The 21585-nt window shown below is 35.6% G+C and overlaps 1 protein-coding gene across 7 annotated transcripts in view; it reads right to left on the bottom strand.

Moving 5' to 3' along the window:
* The window catches only part of LOC101901791 (protein scalloped), a 415109-nt gene that overhangs the window by 40366 nt on the left and 353158 nt on the right, over positions 1 to 21585 (bottom strand). For all 7 annotated transcript variants that reach the window (XM_059127348.1, XM_005180247.4, XM_005180246.4 and 4 more), the window contains exons 2-3: positions 12186 to 12322; positions 2577 to 2715 (exon numbers count right to left, since the gene is read on the bottom strand). In XM_059127348.1, the coding sequence (XP_058983331.1) occupies positions 2577 to 2715; positions 12186 to 12322 (276 nt within the window). The remainder of the gene's footprint in view (positions 1 to 2576; positions 2716 to 12185; positions 12323 to 21585) is intronic.

The following is a 21585-nucleotide window of genomic DNA, read 5'->3' on the forward strand; positions in this document are numbered from 1 at the left end:
TACAATCGGAATGATGTAGATAATCCTTTTATTGAATTTAAAGGACATGAATAAACGATATTTGTCATTTCAAGGTCGTAGCAAATGTAGACTCAGATACGGACATATTATACATTTCGAACTCGCGGAATAAAATTATCTTTTAATTTCGATGACGTCGATCATTTATATCCACCATGCTAAATTTACTTATTCCCTATTTGATGCCGTGGATAACTTATTTTCATCATGCTGAGGACGTGGATTTTTCTTCATTTTGAAGGCGTGGATAAATAATAATCTTCATTTTGAAGATGAGTGTAAACAGTAGTCTTTATTTTGAAGGCGTGGATAAATAATAGTCATCATTTTAAAGGCGTGGATAAATTGCATTGAAATTTAATTCTTCATTTTGGATACGTGGATAGTCGTCTTATCGGCGTGGATAAATAAGAGTATTAATTTTGAAGACGTAGATAAATATATATCTTAATTTTCAAGGCGTAGATAAATAATAGCCTTCATTTTGACGGTTATAAATAATAGTCTTAATGTTGAAGGTGTGGATAAATAAAAGTCTTAATTTTGAAGGAATGGATAAATAATATTCTTCACTTTAAAGGTGTGGATAAATAAAAGTCTTCACTTCATCCAAAGAAAAAAACATATCCAAGCTGTCAAGTTTATTGCAATTTTTATCCAAGTTATCCAATTTATCCATATTATGAAAACATCTTATCCACTCTACATAATAAATAAAAATAGTTTATCTGAGTTATCCAATTGAATGAATACACCTCAAGTCCCCACGTGAGCTGTCTGAAGAAATATTAATTCATTTTTCCCATTTTCCAAACAATTAAAAACGTATCTATTTAATATAATTGGTTAATAAGTCTAACCAGCTAATGAAAATGGCTCATCCACGTTATCAAATTAACAAAAATTGTCGATGCACGTTATCTAGGGAATGACATTTTCTCCTAGAAGTTGAAACAAGTTTTTTCCAAATCTCGTGAATAAAGTAATTTGTGGCGCTAGCACCACTCCCCTTATAATTACCTATTTAAAAATCGATTAAGTTCTCATAAACCGTTCTTCTCCAAAATGCAGTCATCAAGTCAGAATTACAATTCTCCACTTGCCCCATGTAATATGAGACTAATGTCTTGTAAATGATGTAAAGATGGCCTCATCAGCAACATATGATACAGACATACCCATCACTGGTCATATCACCATGAAAATCAAATTTCAGAAAAAATGTACTTAAGTGGCCACCGCTCACACTCCTTGGCAACACTGGCAGTGTAATAAAAGTAAGATGCATCTGCCCGTTTTTATGGGAAAAAAATTAAAGAACACTCCCCATGATACCAGCCACATGAAAAACGGACTGTCTATCAATGAAAATTGATGGACAGACAGACAACAGGTAAATTGAGATTTATTTCGGAGACATAATTAGTATAAAACACAGACATATGCATAACCTTCGTTGCTTCTTTCGTAAAGAAATGGAAAACAATAAACCGACAACAACGATGATAGAATGAATACGAAAAATGGCCCACAGCCGGAATCAAGTTAACAAGAACAATGACAACAACCGCAGCAGCTGAAGCCCTCGCGCCGAGCCGAAAGAGAGAGGGAGAGAGATAGAGAGCTCATTGCATGTCATGGAAATGCAGCTACACATCACATTCATTGCTGTAAAGGTAGTAACTGACTGAGTGCTGCAGAGGCCATGCTGCTTCATCTGCCTCAATGATGATAACCATCTGAAGAGGAACAAAAATCGCTGCTTGTAATGAGAAGTTGATGAAGACCGACGAAATTCGAGGCAATGCAATCATGTGCACGCAATGGCAAAAAGAAGAAACGAAAAACACTAAAGACGAGTTGGAAATCTCGGCACGGATCACAAACGAGCTACCACACGACGTTTGATATGACAATGGATGGATGAGGAGGCATGAATGAAAGTCGCTGTATTTGTCTGTAGTCTGTCTGCCAAGGATAGAATGACATATATTACGTGGGTATCACTTCATTGCATTTCAAACGATTACCTACTGCTACCATAACTCCTCTACTCCTCCCTCTTTCAGCTCTTAATCATATCTTGGGTTTAAAGACCGGAGATACTGGCGGCATGGAGGCATGATGTCACTGTATCTTTTTGGTTTTGATTTATGATTTTTTTTTGCGTTGGGTTCTCTTCTTTTTTTTTTTAAGTTTACCTTAATTAACTTTCTCATATCTTATCGATACAAATCTGTCAATTCGTATTTGAGGAGAGCAGTTGGTTTTGTTTCATGGAATCTACCGACAGTGAAAATTTTCTAGAAACGTACCTTTTGAAGGGAAGGATATAAGCTCGTTTAAAGCCTCATACTCATACTAAGCAATTTTCCTTCCATGGGAAATTTCCGAGCCCGACTTTTTTTTAGGAAAGCCCGTTTACTTGAATTTAATAAAGTTTCTTGGTTTTAAATTTTAACCCCAAACTCGATATTTTATATGTCTCTGCCGAAGTAACTTCGGTGGAACTATCTCTTCTTAGCTATTCTTGTGGTTATTTTCACTTTACTTACCATACATTTTACCCTCGTCTGAGAGTATAATTTTTCGTCGACCACATGGCGGATATATGGAGAGGGCCTCTTGAAAACTCTGTTCAATGTCTGGACTCCAAACACCTTCAGCATCGGCATTTGAGAGATCTTTTTCGTCCTGCAAAGAAAAAGGCAATAGAAAAAAACTATCAGTAATAGAAAGTACTCATGTAAGGTGTTCCTTTATGGTATTTTAAACACACACGCACACACTTACATACCAGCAATCATAAATCAAATTAAATGATCCTTAATACAATAAATCATCGTAAATTGTCAATAATTGTCATATATTTTCAGACATATGCATTGGCAAGTGTGTAATCGTCAGTATGGTGTACCATTTCTTAAGTATTAGATTAATAGATTGCAATATAATTCTCACGCATAAGAAGAGGGCTTGTTGTTGTTGGAGATTATTATAGGCAATTTACGAGGAAGGTATAGTGTGTCACGTTGGGATATTTTTAAATTGAAGAAAAAAAGAACATTCATTTACCTCAAAGCTGAGATGTTCTTGGACCCAGGTCATTAGGAGCCTTTTGGTAGCAAAAATCTAGGCTAGCTAGAGCGGAACAGCTTTTAACAAACTGCCAAAGTCCATCAGACGCAATATCAATGGGAGTATTTAAGACCGAAATTCAGAGTTCAAGACCGAAATTTTTAAATATCAAAATCTACATACAGAATATTTATACGTACATGGTTTCGGATTTTAAAAAATCAACTGAACCTTGCAATACAAATTGCGAAATTGGGAAATTGGTAGGCATAATTGGTAAGCACAATGACTCTTGACGCAGCTACGGAAACAAGGAAGCGGAGGAAACGGCTGAACACCTCCAACGAAATTGGGAAATTGGTAGGCATAATTGATAAGCACAATAACTCCTTACGCAGTTACGGAAACCAAGAAGCGGAGGAAACGGCTGAACACCTCCAACCATGCACAAATTCAAGGAAGATTGAAAATTCCAGGAACGGGCGAACTAGGTCTGGAAGACCTTCTGGGGTTTCCTAATTTATCAGGCTTGATAAAATTACCAACCGAGAAAATGAACGCCCAGACGTAGCTAAGGTAGAATCTTGAATTTTTGCGCGAGGGGCAGACTTGGTGGATTTTTGGAAATTCGTACTTAAGGATACGAAAATTACTAAAATATAAAAAAAAGTTGAATACTTTCCATTTGACAATGGGAATGAGCTAGAATTTAGAATCAGACCCAACGATGGAGTGCAGTATAGATGTACCAAAGGGTTTGTTAGAAATACAAACTTTACGGTTACGAAAAATTCTAATATGGTACTAAACTCCAAAAATAGTACCATTAGGTATTATTTGAACAGATACAGCTAAAATTTGAAATTTGATCACGGTTGGAAATTTAGTTCGATATATGAAGGTGGTTATGGGAATGAGTACTAAGTGCGCGAACTGTACTAAATGGTACTAAATTTGGAACAGTTTTGTTTAGGGTGAACGGATGAAGCTGAAATTTTGACATTCTGTTGGTGGTAAGTTTCTGATAAAGAGGTGATTTTAGGGATGTGTACTACAAGTGCACGGAAAGTACTAAATGGTACTATATTTGGTACAATTTGGTATTTGGTGAACAGGTTAGGATTCAAATCTGAAATTTGGTATTAAGGTTGCTGTTGTTGCTGTTCGGTAATGTGTATTATTATTGTACGAAAAGTACTAAATGATATTAAATTTTGGTATTGTTTGAAAGGGTAGGGCTGAAATCCTTAAATTTGATATTAAGGTCTGTGTATCTGGAATTGAGATAAGGAGGTGGTTTTGGGAATGTGCACCATAATTGTACGAAATGTCTTAATTTGGTATTGGGTGAAGGGATAGGGCTGGAATCCTTCAATTTCATATTAAGGTCTCCGTTGGTATCTGGTATTGAGATATGGAGGTGGTTTTGGGAATGATTACTAAGTGCGCGAACTATACTAAATGGTACTAAATTTGGAACAGTTTTGTTTAGGGTGAACGGATAATCACCTTTTGGTGTTAAGTTTCTAATAATGAAGTGATTTTGAAAATGTGTACTACAAGTGCACGGAAAGTACTAAATGGTACTATATTTGGTACAATTTGCTATTTGGTGAACAGATTATGCTTCAAATTTAAAATTTGGTATTAGGGTTGCTGTTGTTGCTGTAATGTGTACTATTATTGTACGAAAAGTACTAAATGGTATTAAATTTGGTATTGGTTGAAAGGGTAGGGCTGAAATCCTTAAATTTGATATTAAGGTCTGTGATGATATCTGGAATTGAGATAAGGAGGTGATTTTGGGAATGTGTACTATAATTGTACGAAATGTCAAAATTCAGTATTGGTTGAAGGGATAGGGCTGGAAACCTTAAATTTCATATTAAGGTCTCTCTTGGTATCTAGCATTGAGATATGGAGGTGGTTTTGGAAATGTGTACTATAATTGTACAAGAAGTACTAAATTGGTTATTGGTTGAAGAGAATGAGCTGGAGTCCCGAAATTTTATATTAAGGTCTTTGTTTGAATCAGGAATTGAGAATTAGAGGAGGTTTTGGAAATGTGAACTATAAGTGTACGAATGGTACTAAAAAAAATTCACATTCAAATAACTGTAGGCGTCTGAGTTGAGATATGATGATAGTGTTGAAAATTCGCACTTAAACTGTAAAAAAAAAAACTAAATACTACTATATTTGACATTGGGTGAGGGGATAGAACGGAAATCCTCAAATTGTTATGAATGCCACTGTTGGTGTCTGTAGTGTAGAGAAGGAGGTGGTTTGATTTGCACTTGCACAAAATGTGTAATAAAGGGTGATTTTTTTGAGGTTAGGATTTTCATGCATTAGTATTTGACAGATCGCGTGGAATTTCAGACATGGTGTCAAAGAGAAAGATGCTCAGTATGCTTTGACATTTCATCATGAATAGACTTACTAACGAGTAACGCTTGCAAATCATTGAATTTTATTACCAAAATCAGTGTTCGGTTCGAAATGTGTTTTTATCGACAAATTTTGTTCAGCGATGAGGCTCATTTCTGGTTGAATGGCTACGTAAATAAGCAAAATTGCCTCATTTAGAGTGAAGAGCAACCAGAAGCCGTTCAAGAACTGCCCATGCATCCCGAAAAATGTACTGTTTGGTGTGGTTTGTACGCTGGTGGAATCATTGGACCGTATTTTTTCAAAGATGCTGTTGGACGCAACGTTACGGTGAATGGCGATCGCTATCGTTCGATGCTAACAAACTTTTTGTTGCCAAAAATGGAAGAACTGAACTTGGTTGACATGTGGTTTCAACAAGATGGCGCTACATGCCACACAGCTCGCGATTCTATGGCCATTTTGAGGGAAAACTTCGGAGAACAATTCATCTCAAGAAATGGACCGGTAAGTTGGCCACCACGATCATGCGATTTGACGCCTTTAGACTATTTTTTGTGGGGCTACGTCAAGTCTAAAGTCTACAGAAATAAGCCAGCAACTATTCCAGCTTTGGAAGACAACATTTCCGAAGAAATTCGGGCTATTCCGGCCGAAATGCTCGAAAAAGTTGCCCAAAATTGGACTTTCCGAATGGACCACCTAAGACGCAGCCGCGGTCAACATTTAAATGAAATTACCTTCAAAAAGTAAATGTCATGGACCAATCTAACGTTTCAAATAAAGAACCGATGAGATTTTGCAAATTTTATGCGTTTTTTTTTTAAAAAAAGTTATCAAGCTCTTAACAAATCACTCTTTATGATTGTTCGAAAAGTATTGAATGGTACTAATTTTGGATCACTGTTGATGTCTAGGGTAGAAAGAAGGAGGTGGTTTTGGAAATATCTACTATAGTTGTTCGAAAAGTTTCAATTTAACTAATTTTGGATTTTGGTAAAGGAATAGTAATGCAAACGCGAAATTTTATATTGTGATAACTGTTGGTGTCTAGGATTGAGATATGGAACGGTTTTTTTTGTAGAGGTTACATATTGGGACCTTTAAATAGTTTTGGACAGAAAAATGGATGTGAGTTCATTGTGTAATGGTTCTAGTCAAAACGAAAGATTTTGAAAACACGTCCATGTAAAAGATAAACATTTTCCTATTATTGTTTCCGCAAAAAGGAGAATCTTGAATACAGCTAATATATAAAACTTTGAAAGTCTGAAAATTTAGTACGATGTATAAAGTTGAGATTAAAAATGTGCAGTTTGAGTTCTAAAAAGACCTAACACGAACTGTTGGAACGAATCTAAAATTGAGAGGTGGACTTTTCGCTGACGCAATGGCTCCTTCGATTTAAAGATAAATTACTTTCCTCCACCTCGTTCAAAGAGGATGGCCAACAAGTTCTCTAGGCTGCCAACCAACCAACCAGCCAACCAGCCAAAACTTCGTCGATATTAATAAAGAGCAACACAGTGACACATACTCTGCGTTGGTGTGTCAAAAGACTGAACACGATACACTTGACTGCCATTACAAGTGATTTTTAATTGTCAAGTGTCACATAAAAGTACTTAAATAAGCAATGCTTGTGCCGCTTCGTTGTACTCCACGTTCGAGGGAAGTCAAGTGAAAATAGCGCTGACTACCGAATCTGGCTGACTGTCACAAAGGGGAAGGGACAAAAGATGTTGGAAGGAGGAACAGGCTGCAACAGTAGTGAGTCGGTCGGAAAAGGAAGTCTTTTTGAGGATTAAACCTGCCACTGAACCATATATGTATGTGTATATAGATACCTCTCTCTCTCCCTCTTACAGCAACAACAAAGCATCTCATTGATACCAATAACAATGAACGCAACACACAAATTTTGAAAACAAAGTTTCATATTACACACAAGAACAACAACGGCAGCGTTGTTATTATCCTGACAATGAAATGCTATTCTCATTATACGTCCCCCCCCCACTCCCATCCTCTACACAATGGACGTACCCACATATTGTATCGTAATATCCTTGGTCTTGTGCTCAGAGTAAAAGTGAATAAGTGAGAGTACTTAATATTGATTTGTATGATGTGTGAAGAAGCTGCTTTAAACAGGAATATTATCTCAAGAAAGTCTCGATATCTTCAAAACTATTTAGAGGCATGCCTAAAGGACATACAATGTGAATGGTGTGTGAGTCTTAAGGAGGGAGAGAGAAGTACAAAGGAGTGTAATTTCAAGTACCTTGTCATTTATTAATTTATTTGTCTAGGCAAGTGTGTGTCTATGTGTGAAAATCACACATTCGGAACAAGAGATATTTTCACGAATTGATTGGATTCTTAAGAAAGTAGGGGGGGGGGGGGGGGGGGTGTATTTTGATAATAAATCAATTGTTATTAGATGCCTTGTGTATTTTCAATATGGCCTTGATTTATTATCCTTCCTATGAGATTACATAGAATTAGATGGTTCCTTTCCGTGAGGTCGCCCAGATTTAGATGGTTCCTTTCTTAATGGGAGAACATAAGACGACCTTTATGAGCTATCTGCCCATAATCGACTTCAAATTGGGTCCTAGTTAATTGGACTCTGGAGCATTTTAAGTAGAGGCATATATATATATATATATATATATATATATATATATATATATATATATATATATATATATATATATATATATATATAAAAATCTATACTTATTCTAAAATTTGATGCTATTTCCGACATTTTCTGCTCTCATTCAATAAAATTAAAAAAATATATAAAAATTATGGCGTTTGACTTTGTTACAGTTTTTTATCTCACCCTGTATATAAATAAATAAATATATATATATATATATATATATATATATATATATATATATATATATGTCGGAAATAGCATCAAATTTTAGAATAAGTTTAGATTTGCACGAATTATGGCCTTCAAACGGCCAATGAAACCGTCACACGCTGTCCGAATGTTGCTCTGCGGTATTTTGGCCCCATCCCGGCGAAGCGCCTGCTTGAGTTCATCGACACTTTGGCATTATTTAGTGCCAACCTTGCTTTCCAAAATACACCAGACACAATAGTCCAACGGATTGGTATCCGGAGATTTTGGGGGTCATTGTAGGCTGGAAATGGAGCGAGGAACCTCATTTTGTAACTATTCTTGGGTGGCGCGTGCTGAGTGTGCTGGGTGCTAAGTCCTGTTGGAATGTCCATGGTCGGCGGCCAAAATGTTTGGGTGCCCAAGGCTTTAATACACCCTCCAGAACCAAATTCGGCAGTTCACCCATTTTCGGCCAAGCAAAGCAACTCTTTAGCTCTTTGAAGTCTATTTTCTTTCTGCTGCGGTGTAAGTTCTTGCACTTTTTGGAATTTCAATGGCTTTACCCCGAGCTCATTTTTTAATATTTACCGAATGGAATATTGCGATATGTTCAGATCACGAGGCATTTTTCGGCCACTGCGACGCGGGTTTCGATCAAGCCGTTTATTTACTTTTCGAAACATTTCTGCAGATGTGGCACTTTTCGTCCGTCCACTTCCTTGACGTCGGGCTACGCTACGGTAACGAGAGATGGTACGAGACACAAAAGATTTAAATGCTGGAGTTCTCTAACGATAGCCACATGTGGTTTTCCAGCCAAATATAAAGAAATCACACTTAAATTTCTTCACGAATAACTTTTTTTTCTGGAAAATTCTCACCAAAATGCTTTTGTACGCTTGAAAAAAATATAATGATCTGTCACTGGAATAATTTTAACAGCTGTCGGACAGGTGGCCTTGAAATGACAGCAGTCTGAAGTTGATTGAATTTTTTTATCTCACCCTGTATGGGCCAAAATTATTAATATTCAATTTGTCTTCTATTCAATAGCCAATATGACTCCTGTTTCTTTTGAACCTTGTAGTCAGTTCGGCTTCATTTTGGCGTCAATTTAGACAAGATTTTGCATATTTTACTTTTGATCAAATTGACTCATAACCAACATTACTTCGGGCTAAGTTGTTTACAAATAAATTGCAGTGCTACTCTTTTTGATTGCGAATCAATGGCTAAATTGACTTCTTATTCATTTGATTTCAAATATTAAAATAGACATAAAATCATATTGATCTCAGACAATGTGTTGTTGTTCAATGTGACTCCTAGTCAATACGGCTCTTATTCAATGACTTTACTCAATATGATTTCTAGTCAATTTGACTTCTAATAAATATGACTTTTAGTCCATATGACTAACAGTAAATATGACTCTTAGTAAGTATTTAAGTTAGAATTGCATATTGGCAAAGGATCCAAAGAGCCTACGTTCGCTTAGTACGGAGCGTAGAGAGATATGTTCTTGGGTTAAAAGGTTGCCTGCAACTTCCCTTGGAGCCTACGTTCGCTTGGCACGGACCGTAGGGAGAAAGCCTTCCTAGTCTGAAGATTTTCCCTACAACTCTCCATGGGACCTACGTTCGCACAGCTCGGACCGTAGGCAGCTTTTCCAAGTCATTTCTCTACAACTCTCTCTCTGGGTACTCTCTCAGCCCGAGTTGCTGTTAGAGATTTCCGGGAAGCATCGCTGCTTCCAGCCACCTTGGTGCATTGCGACTTTGTTAGCTTATTGACACTCTCTCGCATAAAAAGGTAATCTATCGACTCGGGTTGACAAACACTCACAACGTCTCAATAAACGGTCATTTATATTATATTTAACTAATCTTTCTTAGGTTTTATTTACACATTGGCTGAGAGTATACATCTATTGACAAAATCGACTGATACTCTTTAATTTGCCTATTTATAATTTTGTTTTTTATACCCACCACCATACTTTGGAGGGTATATTAATATTGTCATTACGTTTGTAACTCCTCGAAATACTCATGTCAGACCTAACAAAGTATATATATTCTTGATCAGCGTAAAATTCTAAGACGATTTAGCCATGTCCGTCCGTCCGTCTGTCTGCCTGTCTGTCCGTCTGTCTGTCTGCCCGTCTGTCTGTCTGTTGTAATCACGCTATCTTTCGAACAAATTGAGATAGAAGGCTAAAATTTTGCACACATGTATATTTTGCCAGTAGGCAGGTTAAGTTCGTAAATGGGCCATTTACGTCTAAGTTATCATATAGCCCCCATATAACGATACCTCCCGATATTCGGTATTTTGATGATATTAACGACATTATTCACCGGAATTGTTTTAAATTTGGCATTTAAAGTTCGTAATGGATACTACAGCCTAAGACAGAAACTAATCTGTGTAGGTCCACGTCTTCGTATAGCCCCCATATAACGGTACCTCCCTATATTCGGTATTTTGATGATTTTAGCGACATTATTCACAGGAATTGTTTCAAATTTGGTATTTGAAGTTCGACATGGATACTACAGCCTGAGACAGAAAATTTTCTATGCAGGTCCACGTCTTCGTATAGCCCCCATATAACGGTACCTCCCAACATTCGGTATTTTGATGATTTTAGCGTCATTATTCACCGGAATTGTTTTAAATTTGGCATTTAAAGTTCGTAATGGATACTACAGCCTAAGACAGAAACTAATCTGTGTAGGTCCACGTCTTCGTATAGCCCCCATATAACGGTACCTCCCTATATTCGGTATTTTGATGATTTTAGCGACATTATTCACAGGGATTGTTTCAAATTTGGTATTTGAAGTTCGACATGGATACTACAGCCTGAGACAGAAAATTTTCTATGCAGGTCCACGTCTTCGTATAGCCCCCATATAACGGTACCTCCCAACATTCGGTATTTTGATGATATTAACGACATTATTCACCGGAATTGTTTTAAATTTGGCATTTAAAGTTCGTAATGGATACTACAGCCTAAGACAGAAACTAATCTGTGTAGGTCCACGTCTTCGTATAGCCCCCATATAACGGTACCTCCCTATATTCGGTATTTTGATGATTTTAGCGACATTATTCACAGGAATTGTTTCAAATTTGGTATTTGAAGTTCGACATGGATACTACAGCCTGAGACAGAAAATTTTCTATGCAGGTCCACGTCTTCGTATAGCCCCCATATAACGGTACCTCCCAACATTCGGTATTTTGATGATTTTAGCGTCATTATTCACCGTGTTATTTTCAAATTACGTATTTTGAGTTCGTAATGGGATCTACAGTCCGTGACAGAAAATTGCCTATGCAGGTCTAGGTCTTCGTATGAGACCCATATATCAGTACCTCTTTATATTCGGTACTTTGACGATTTTAGGTACAATACTCACCGAAATTGTTTGAGATGTCGTATTTTAAGTTAGTAATGGAAGCTACAGCCTGTGATAGAAAATTTTCTATGCAGGTCCAGGTCTTCGTATAGCTTCTATATAACGATACCTCCTTAAGTACGGTATTTTGATGATTTTGGCTACATTATTCACCGTTTATTTCAAGTTTCGAATTTGAATATGGTAATGGCTTGTGACAAACAATGCCTATGCAGAGGTGCACGTCGTACGGGCCCTAATATAACGGCTGTATTCTGTATTTTTAAAATGTTAACAGAATTTTTGGCGAATGTTATCTTTTTCGAAAATTTTCAAATTCGGTCTAAATGGTGGAGGGTATTAAAAGTTCGGCCCGGCCGAACTTACAGCTTTTTTACTTGTTTTTTTTTTCTCATACTTACATCACTCATATCGCCCACATCGAGATTTTTACTGTCAACCATACTGCCATTGGAGTCGCCCGGTCCCAGGGCTCCTGGGGGACCGGCGCTCACTGGCGTCCACGGTGAGGTTATTGTGCCAGGGCCGACTATACCGTCTGCAAAAAAAAAAAGAAAAAATATATATAAATATTAACATTTAAAACCATTTATTTAAAAGGCAATCACAAATACAACAACAAAAAATCACAATAACTGCAACAAAATTAAATTAAGTCTACCCATATACTCCAAAAATTTGACATTGATTTACAAACTGTGCAACATAGTTCTTGTCGTTGTTATTGCTGTTGCAGTTGTTCTGATGTGTCGCAAAAAAGGAATGTGATGCTGATGTGAAAAACATAAACCGCAAATATGTAAAGAATGTTGAATGAAACAAATCACAAACTACTATTTGGTAAAATTTATAATCCTGTAAAATGCCATACGCACATGCATGGACACATTCATGGGAACCCATGCTTCTTCGCGTGACATTGTGGGTGGTTATTTGCATTTGTATATCAAACAAGAGCTGAGGAGCAAGGATATCCTGTTTATTATTTTTATGTTGTCGGCGAACATTGTGTGTAAACTCATAAAAACGAGCTGACATTTTGCATACAACTGGCTGACTGACTGACTAACTGACAGTGCAGAGCGAGTAGACTTATGTGCTATTCTTCCCTAGTGGTTTCTTAGAAGTATGACAGACACAATTCTTTGTGAATTTCCTTGATTTACTTAACATACCTCGTATGAAAAAAAACAGAAAAAAGTAAAAGTGCCAACGACAGTCATCAAAAAATATATCCGACAAGTCTGGCCAACTCTATTCCACCAATATACCTTTTGATGTTTTATGTATATCCCACAAAAAAAAAAAAAACAGACCAAAATATGTTACCCATCAAAACTCTTCTTTCAAACCAATATCACCATCAGACATAAGTGTAGTTTGATAACATCAAGGATGATCTGATCCTGTCTGTAGAAAGACCTATCTACGCCATTGTCCGGGCACCCACATTTCCATATGAAATGCACACCTCTCCGCATTTTATGCATGAGTTTGGTGGGCCTATGCAGTTTTTTGTCTTCTTTCCTCCATAAAAGCGTGACAACAACCAGACCCAGGGACCGCAGCATAAACACGCCGAAACCAATGTGTTTTTCGTGGTTTTGCCATGTTGAAAAGTGTGTGTGTGTGTGTATGAAGAGTATTGCACACAGAAACACAAACACACGTATATATAGGATGGATGCACTTTTTTGACAATTTATTTCCAAGCAGTAAAGGGATCTAGAGGAGAAGGTGGAGTTGAATGGAGACCAACAGCAACAGAGATTGGAGCTCAACACACACACTACACACACCCCGACCATACGAAGAGCTATCAAATTGCAACTAATTTAAACCACAGTTTTGTTGTCGGTATTTGTTTTGTTGTTGTTGGCTTTTGTCTCTGTGGGTGCAATTTATCCAAAAAAAAAACAAAAACGCGGCGGTATCATTTTAAAATACCGTGATTACAACATTTATCACTGACGTGATAGATGGTACTTCAACACACACACACACGCATACGTAAGTGCATACATAAGGCTTAGCCTATGGGTGACTGTTCTACTGTTGTGTGAGATATTCGAGGGATGTATTTTTAGTTTCAAATGGGAAACAAAATACAATTTATGATATTATTTAATTTTATTATTGGGGCCATTTCCCGATAGAAAAATGCAGATATTATTTAAATTACAATGATTTTAATGGTGGAATATAGTGAGAGGCAAGGGGTTGATTATATTTAGATGAGTCGGTCGGCACAGTTTGTGAGAGCAAATTGAGGAATTTATTTCTTATTGACTCCTGCAAGAAGAAGACTTTAAGTTATTTGGGTTTACATTCCTAGTACGCGTCAAGTCGCTATTATTTTTTTTTGTCAGTGTAACTTCTTGTTTGCATGACTTCCAGACAATGTGTTACGTTTAGTACAGTCATACGTAAGTATGACTTCAAGTCACAAGTATGTATGACTTCTAGTCACTATGACTTCCAGTCACTATAAGACTTCCAGTCACCATGACATCCAGTCGTTATGACATCTTGTCAGTATGACTGCTATGGGCTCCTTGGAAGAAAAAAAATTCATTTGACTTTTTGTCACTATGACTCCCAGGCACTATGACTACTAGTCACCATGACTTCCAGTCACTATGACTTCTACTCAGTATGATTTCTAATCACTATGAGACTTTTTGTCACTATGACTTCTAGTCACTATGAGACTTCTTGTCACTATGAGACTTCTTGTCACTATGGTCTCTAGTCAGTATGACTTCTAGTCATTTGACTTTTAGTCATTGACTTTTAGTCACTATGACTCCCATGTCACTATGACTACTAGTCATCATGACTTCCAGTCAACATGATTTCCAGCCAACATGACTTCCAGTCACCATGACTTCCAGTCACCATGACTTCCACTATGACTATGACACTATGACTTCTAGTCAGTATGAATTCTAGCCACTATGAATTCTGTCAGTATGTCTCCAGTCACTATAACTTCTAGTCACCACGACATCCAGTCGTTATGACATCTTGTCAGTATGACTGCTATGGGCTCCTTGGAAGAAAAAAAATTCTGGTCCAAAATACCGAAATTTTTGGCATAGCCTCCTATATGTGCGAAACTTCCTAGCTTTAAATTTGAGTAAACTTTAGTTCTAATGAAAATAATTTTTGGTATTTATGACTCTCATTAACCAATTGTTAAATTGTTAATTCGACTTCAAGTCAATGTGACATTTGTCTAAATTCGGCACAGTTATAATAATATTGACATCTGTCAATTAATCTGAGAAAGAACTAGATATTATGATTTCTCTATATAAAATTTTTGGAATTTCGGCATAATGAAGGAAAATTCATTTATATACGAAATGGGGGGAAATTAATTGTCCAATGCAACAAAATATATTCTTTGTCACGTCCCTGTGATCCTTGATTGATGTAGTGTCACACAGAGTAAGGGCAATTTCAATACTACACCGAAATGTATGTGTGGATTGATTGGGTATGGGACATGTACCAAACATTTATATCTAGATATTAGTCACAGAAATGTCACACTTTCTCCCCCCTCATTGCTTGTCAAACATCCCATGACACATTTGCAATGAAGTGTGTGTGTGTGTATGTGATAGTCACACAAATTTAAGGATTTGTTTTCTATTTTCATGTCGAGTTTTTCTCTCTCTCTCTCCCTCTCGAATCATTTGATTTATTATTGAGCGTTTATTAAACGCCTTCCAAACAGAATAATTGTTATTGGCATTTCAGTTGAGTACATTTTAATTTTACGATAACGCCTGTGTTGAAACGAAACGAAATGTATAATTAAATCCTATAAATGATGGAGAGTGTTGTAAGTGTGAGTGTGAATATAATCTGAAAGGACATCTGACATACACACACACGTATACAACCGATGTCCGGACATTATTAGTTTTTTTTTTGCAAAATGTCATTTTGAAACGATTATTTATAACTCTAATGCCACATATTTGAGATTTTTACTTTGTGTTCGCTGCCGCGTTTGGTTGGTTGGTGGCTTATTGGTTTTTAGAGAGCTTAAATCCGTTTTAATTTGCACTCCATTAATTTTGTGGTTGATTCGGATACTGTATAAATGATGGATGTTGAACTTGTTGGGAAAATATTTCTAAAATATATATTTTATATGAGAAATAACGTTTAGAGATGACAAATAATAGTAAAAAGGCAGCTGTGATGAAAGTCGACAGAATTCCTAATAAAAAAATGATTATATGAAAATGTTTATTCTACAAGGGAAAATTCTCAAAGTATTATCCAACCTCTGGGAATATTATAAACATTATTTAAAAACGCCTTGCTCTTAGTGATTATGGAAGGGGTTTGAAAATTAATTTCTTGATTCCTCATAGAAAACAAAAATTATTGAGCGTCTTGAAAATATTAGTCACTACCACAATGACGTATGCAAATAGGCCTGGAATGTTGGCAAAGCAATAAAAACTTAATGTTTTTTTATTTAAAAAAATATAGGTAGGGCCTGAATATGTTGCTATATATCAAAATTCTTGTCACTTCACTCTATGATTATGGTTAATAATTGTTTGTATTTTAATATGCCCGTCACGTTTCTACGAAATGTTTGGGTTATTAACTTAAGAGTTATGAATAGGCCATTCACAAGGAAGAAAAAAATAGAAGTAGTGTTATTTCAATTGGGATTGCTATTAGTGTCTAGGATGGCTTTGTTTTCAGACTAAAATGTGTAAAATTTGTTTCTAAGCCAAAAATATTTGAAATATTTAACAGACAAATTAAAAATTAAAACTTTTCTAAGAATTCCGCGATGTTAGGCCTGAAATAATGTTAAATAGTTCTATAAACGATAGCGGGCCTGGAAAGATTCTAAAATACGAGTAAATACCTAATCTAAGGTCTGAAAAATCTCACAAAAAATATTTTAAATAAAGTTCAAACCCCGAACATTTTTTTTTAAATAATTTAAATAGAGTTATTGTTTTTTGCCGACAGATGTATACCCCCAGGCTTGAGTTATAACGGGGGAGGTTCCGAAGCAGTTGACCAATATTGTCCAATTCGATTAATTACATATTCATATCAGATTTCTGGCTAAGGGTAACATTTAAATATAGCAAGTTGTATAGAATCGCCGACTTGTTTCGCAAGTTATGACAGATATAAGTATTGGAAATAGTGACCCTTTGTGGTTGAGGTACCAAAACGGTTTGGCAGATATCTATTATCTTTACAACTGATTTTGCGTTAACAAAAATGTTTGGATGTGTGAAATTTGAAGAGAGTTAAATGCTTATTTCGGATTTAATAATGTTTTTGGTTATTCAAAATTTTGACCCTTTATGGGTGAGGTACCAAAAAAATTGTCCGATCTCTGCCATCTTTATAATAGATCTTGTGTTATTGAAAATGTTGAGATCTACCAAGTCTGAATGAAATAGATTGTTAATTTCGTGTTTTATGAGCTTCATGGATATTCAAAATTCCCTTGCCTTTGTGGGGGAGGTACCAGAAGGAGTGGACCGATATATTCCATCTTCACACCAGACCTTGGGTAAATAAAATTATTTTGATGTGTGAAATTTAATGACAATGGAACTCTTTTTTAAGAGGTATAATTATTCAAAATGTTGTTGTATATTGCGCCTGACGTTGAACTGATGCAAATATAAGGATTTGCAAAGGTGGAACAAAATCGGGTTAGCCTTTCCTTTCTGTACAGTGAAATATTTTCTTCGAAAATGTCGACCTTTTGTGGGGGAGGTATTAGAATGAGTGGACCAATATTGCCCATTTCCGTACTCGAACTAAATTTGACAATATAATATTACGATGTACCAAGTGTGGACCAAATCGGATACTCCCTTCGAGAGTTATCGTGCGCACCAGTCAGCCCGACAGACAGGCGGACGAACCGACATCGCTAGATTGACTTCAAATATCCTGAAACGGATTTAGTCCAAACAGACCTAGGGTCTAAAACCGTATTTCGATGAGGCACGATTTGGCAGTATCAAATGATATATACCCTCTCTATTCATATGGCTGAGGGTGTACAAATATATCTTAAAACTAAAAAAATTAATTGAAATGGAAAATTATAAAAAATCCATTTGTTCTATTTGTTAAAAATTTAAATTTTGGTAAATTCCCCGATTTTACTTATTGAGATAATTAAAAAGAATCGCATTAAAACTATAAAAAATAATGAAAATAAATGAAAGGACCATATGGGACATTTCCTCCAGCATGAGCTTCCACAGCTCTTTCGACCTTCAGGCATCAGGTACAATTTCATCTTCTTTTCCAAAATTTCCCTCTAATCTCACATGAAAATTTTCCAATAACAACTAAGAAATCGTAAAATAATGTCTGGTTTTGTTTGTTAGGGTTGTACAACTTCGTTCAACCATAACCGGTGTCAGCAAATGTGTGACAATGATGTATGGCATTGTGTAAAGTTTTTTTTAGATGGGGCAGCAGCTCTGGCAACATTGTTGAAAGTTATTGAATTTGGGGAGAAGAAAAAAACACCGAAAATAATAACAACAACAGCAACAAATGAAGTACTTAGCACAACGCAATAATATTCAAGTCAGCACTCAAACTCGAACACACACACAAAACGACAATGTTGTTGGTTTTTATTTGTTGCATAGAAAACAATCCCCCACATTGTATATGCAACATGGCACACATATCAGAGACATATATACAGACATACATACTCGCATGTATGAAAGAAGTATTTTGTAAAAGGAAAAAAATACTTTTCTTTTAGAAAAAAAGAAACACGAAGCCGCAACAGTAGCTGCCCTGGTGGCAGCAACAATAAGTTGGTCTAATGAATAAATTATTTTCGGTTTTTTTACTGTTGCTTCTAATGCTTCTTTGGTTTGTTTTTTTTTTCATTTGTTCTAGTAAAAGAGTTTGGTGCTGAAGTCAAGAGTATTTGGTTATCTAAACGACAGTCCATCCACGCTTCAAAGTCGACTACGCACTTTACAATGTTGTCTGGAGACGACCATTCTAGTTTTCTACTATTTCTTAAGGTATATCTATTGCTGTGCTTCCAAACGCTTATGTGCGTCTGATACCTCTGTCCATGATCCAAGCAAAAACTAGACTACCATTTTTGGTCTTGGCTTTTTAGGAGTTTCTGTCTTTCCCCTTCTGTTTTGGCGCCACCACAACAATACATTGTTTTTGCAAAATTTATGCAAAAATGTTTTTTAATAATCAAGTTTAGTATTCTATATGTATAATTTTTATGGGGGGTAGCTGGTGGTGGTGGTGCTTCGAGAACGATATATTGATATATTGCATGGTAGAAGGTGGAAAGCTGAAAGATTTATGCGGTTGATTATGAAGTCGTATAAAAATAATGGGGTTGGGAGAGTAAGAGAGAGAGAGAAGGAAACAAAAGACGAAATAATGGTTATTTCTTATTCTTTATAGACATCCAAGTCTTTTGTATGGATACAAAAAATTATCAAGGTTTTCAATTGATCACTCTAAAAACAATATCTATGGTTAGAAAACGGTTTAAACTCTTAAATAAGTTTTCAAAAATCCTTGAAAAATCGATGATTTTAGGCCTTAAGACACATTTAAAAGATCCTTAAAAATGCTATTGGAAAGTTTAAAAAATCCAGGTCCTATAAAGATTCCTTCAAAATTCATTAAGGCCTTAGAAGAGTCCTTGAAAATTCTGAGATACACTTTGAAAATGATCTTAAAGGAGTCTTTAAAAATTCTTCAATAATGTAAGATCAAAGGCGTTCCATCTAAAGATCATATCTCCTTAGAATAAAAAAATAAAGATGTTACAAACACTTACAAACTGAGGATATAAAATCTTAAGAACATAAAGTCTTAAAAAGTCCTTAAATACTCTTTTCAAAATACATGATTGATGATTAAAGCCAGTACTAACTTTAAAAGGAGTTTTTTTAAGTCGTGAAGTTTCCTTAAAAATTATCTAAAATGAGTCCTTGAAAATTCATTATAAATCCACGATTCACTATTTAAGGCCCTCAAAAAGTCCTTAACAACCGTTTCAAAATCTACTTTCGAATCCTTACAGAAGCCTTTAAATATTCTTAAAAAATTGTCTTGTTTACAAACAATGATTTAAAGCCTTGAGGAGTCCTTGAAAATGTTCGAAAACAAGTGCCTTTAAAACCCCTTTCGAAATCTTAATGTAACACCTTAAAAAAGTCCTTAAAATTATGTGATAAATCCAAGATTAGACGTCTTAAAAAGTCTGTAAAAATTCATGTAAAATTATCTATTTAAAAACAACTGCTTTAAATACCTTGAGGAGTCTTAAAAATTTTCTAAAACAAGAGTCTTTAAAAAATCCACGATTTATGACTTCAAAAAAGTCCTTAAAATCCACCATTTAAGGCTACAAAAAAGTCCTTAATTTCTGTAAAATCCAAGATTAAAGACCTTAAAGAAGTCCTGGGAAATTCTTAAAAAAAATCCGATATTTAAGCCCCTAAAATGACATGAAACAGGACTTTAGTAAGGTTCTTGGAAGCTCTTTAAAAACTTCATGCTAAAAATTGAAATTATAGATTTGAGTCTAAAAATTCTTGGAAAAATTACGATTTAAAGCCCTAAAGAGAATCTCGAGGTGTACTTAAAAATTGTCTAAAAGGGAAAAAAATTTAACTTCCACGATTTTAGGCCTTTGAGAGTTCTTATAAAAGTCTTTAAAAATTCAATATTTAAAGTCCAAAGGGATTCCTCAAAAATTTCTTCAATATTAACCAATAAATGGCCTTGGATATTTCTTAAAATCCACGATTTAAGGCCTTGTGGATCTTATAAAAATGATTCCTTACAAATATTGAAAATAGGAGATCTAAGTATTTAAATAATCTTAAAAAAACTAAAGCTCTTCAGAGCTCCGAAGACCTTTTGTAGGTCTTCTGTGGACTGGAGACCATCAAGATTTAAGTTAACGCCATGTCCATAAATGATTAAGAAAGCTTGTTGGTCGAAAAAGGAACCCTTAGTTTTTTTGAAATGTATTGAAATGACCAGAGATCTCCCAAAGATCTTTTATGATCCAAGTCAACTTAAATTTTCTATTCGGAAGAAATTCACAAGTGTTCTGGGAAAATATATATAGTATAGGCAGACAGGTATTTTGTAGACAGAAGACTTTTAAACGGTCTTATATGTATCCCATTCTTTATAGACATTCATAAGATTGTTTTAGGGACAGAGGGGACTTCCCAGGGTTTCTATGGACAAAAGAATTATTGTAGATTTTCCAAGGACTGGCTACAGGTTTTCTGAGGACAATGTTGTGGTTTTCTATTGATATATGCCTCTTGCCTACACCTTTTAGACAGACTTGTAAAGGTCTCCAATAGACCAAGGATTTTCTGAGTCTTCTATATAAGTAGAAGTCCTTCAAAAATCCCTCCTTTGGAAGACTTCTTAGACCTTCTAAAACTCTTTAATGGAAAGAAGACCCTCCGGAGGTCTTTTATGAGGTGAAGACGTTCTGAATGTACTATATACAGAAGATTTCTTTTAGGAAAAACGCCTTGTAACCGGCTTGCATCGACAGGACACCTCCTACAGTCTCCTATCGAATTTTGTAGCTAAAAATTTAGAAAAATTATAATGATTTGTCGTTTTTCTCTATTATTTCCCATCTTTATTCTCGTTTCATGCCGCTGTCCAGAATTTACAGGTGATTCTGCTTTCCAGTTAACAGAGCATGGCTATAACGTTTGTGTTATTCAAATAAGGTTAAATCTG

Source organism: Musca domestica, unplaced genomic scaffold, assembly GCF_030504385.1.
Source record: "Musca domestica strain aabys unplaced genomic scaffold, Musca_domestica.polishedcontigs.V.1.1 44, whole genome shotgun sequence".
Lineage (NCBI taxonomy): Eukaryota > Metazoa > Arthropoda > Insecta > Diptera > Muscidae > Musca > Musca domestica.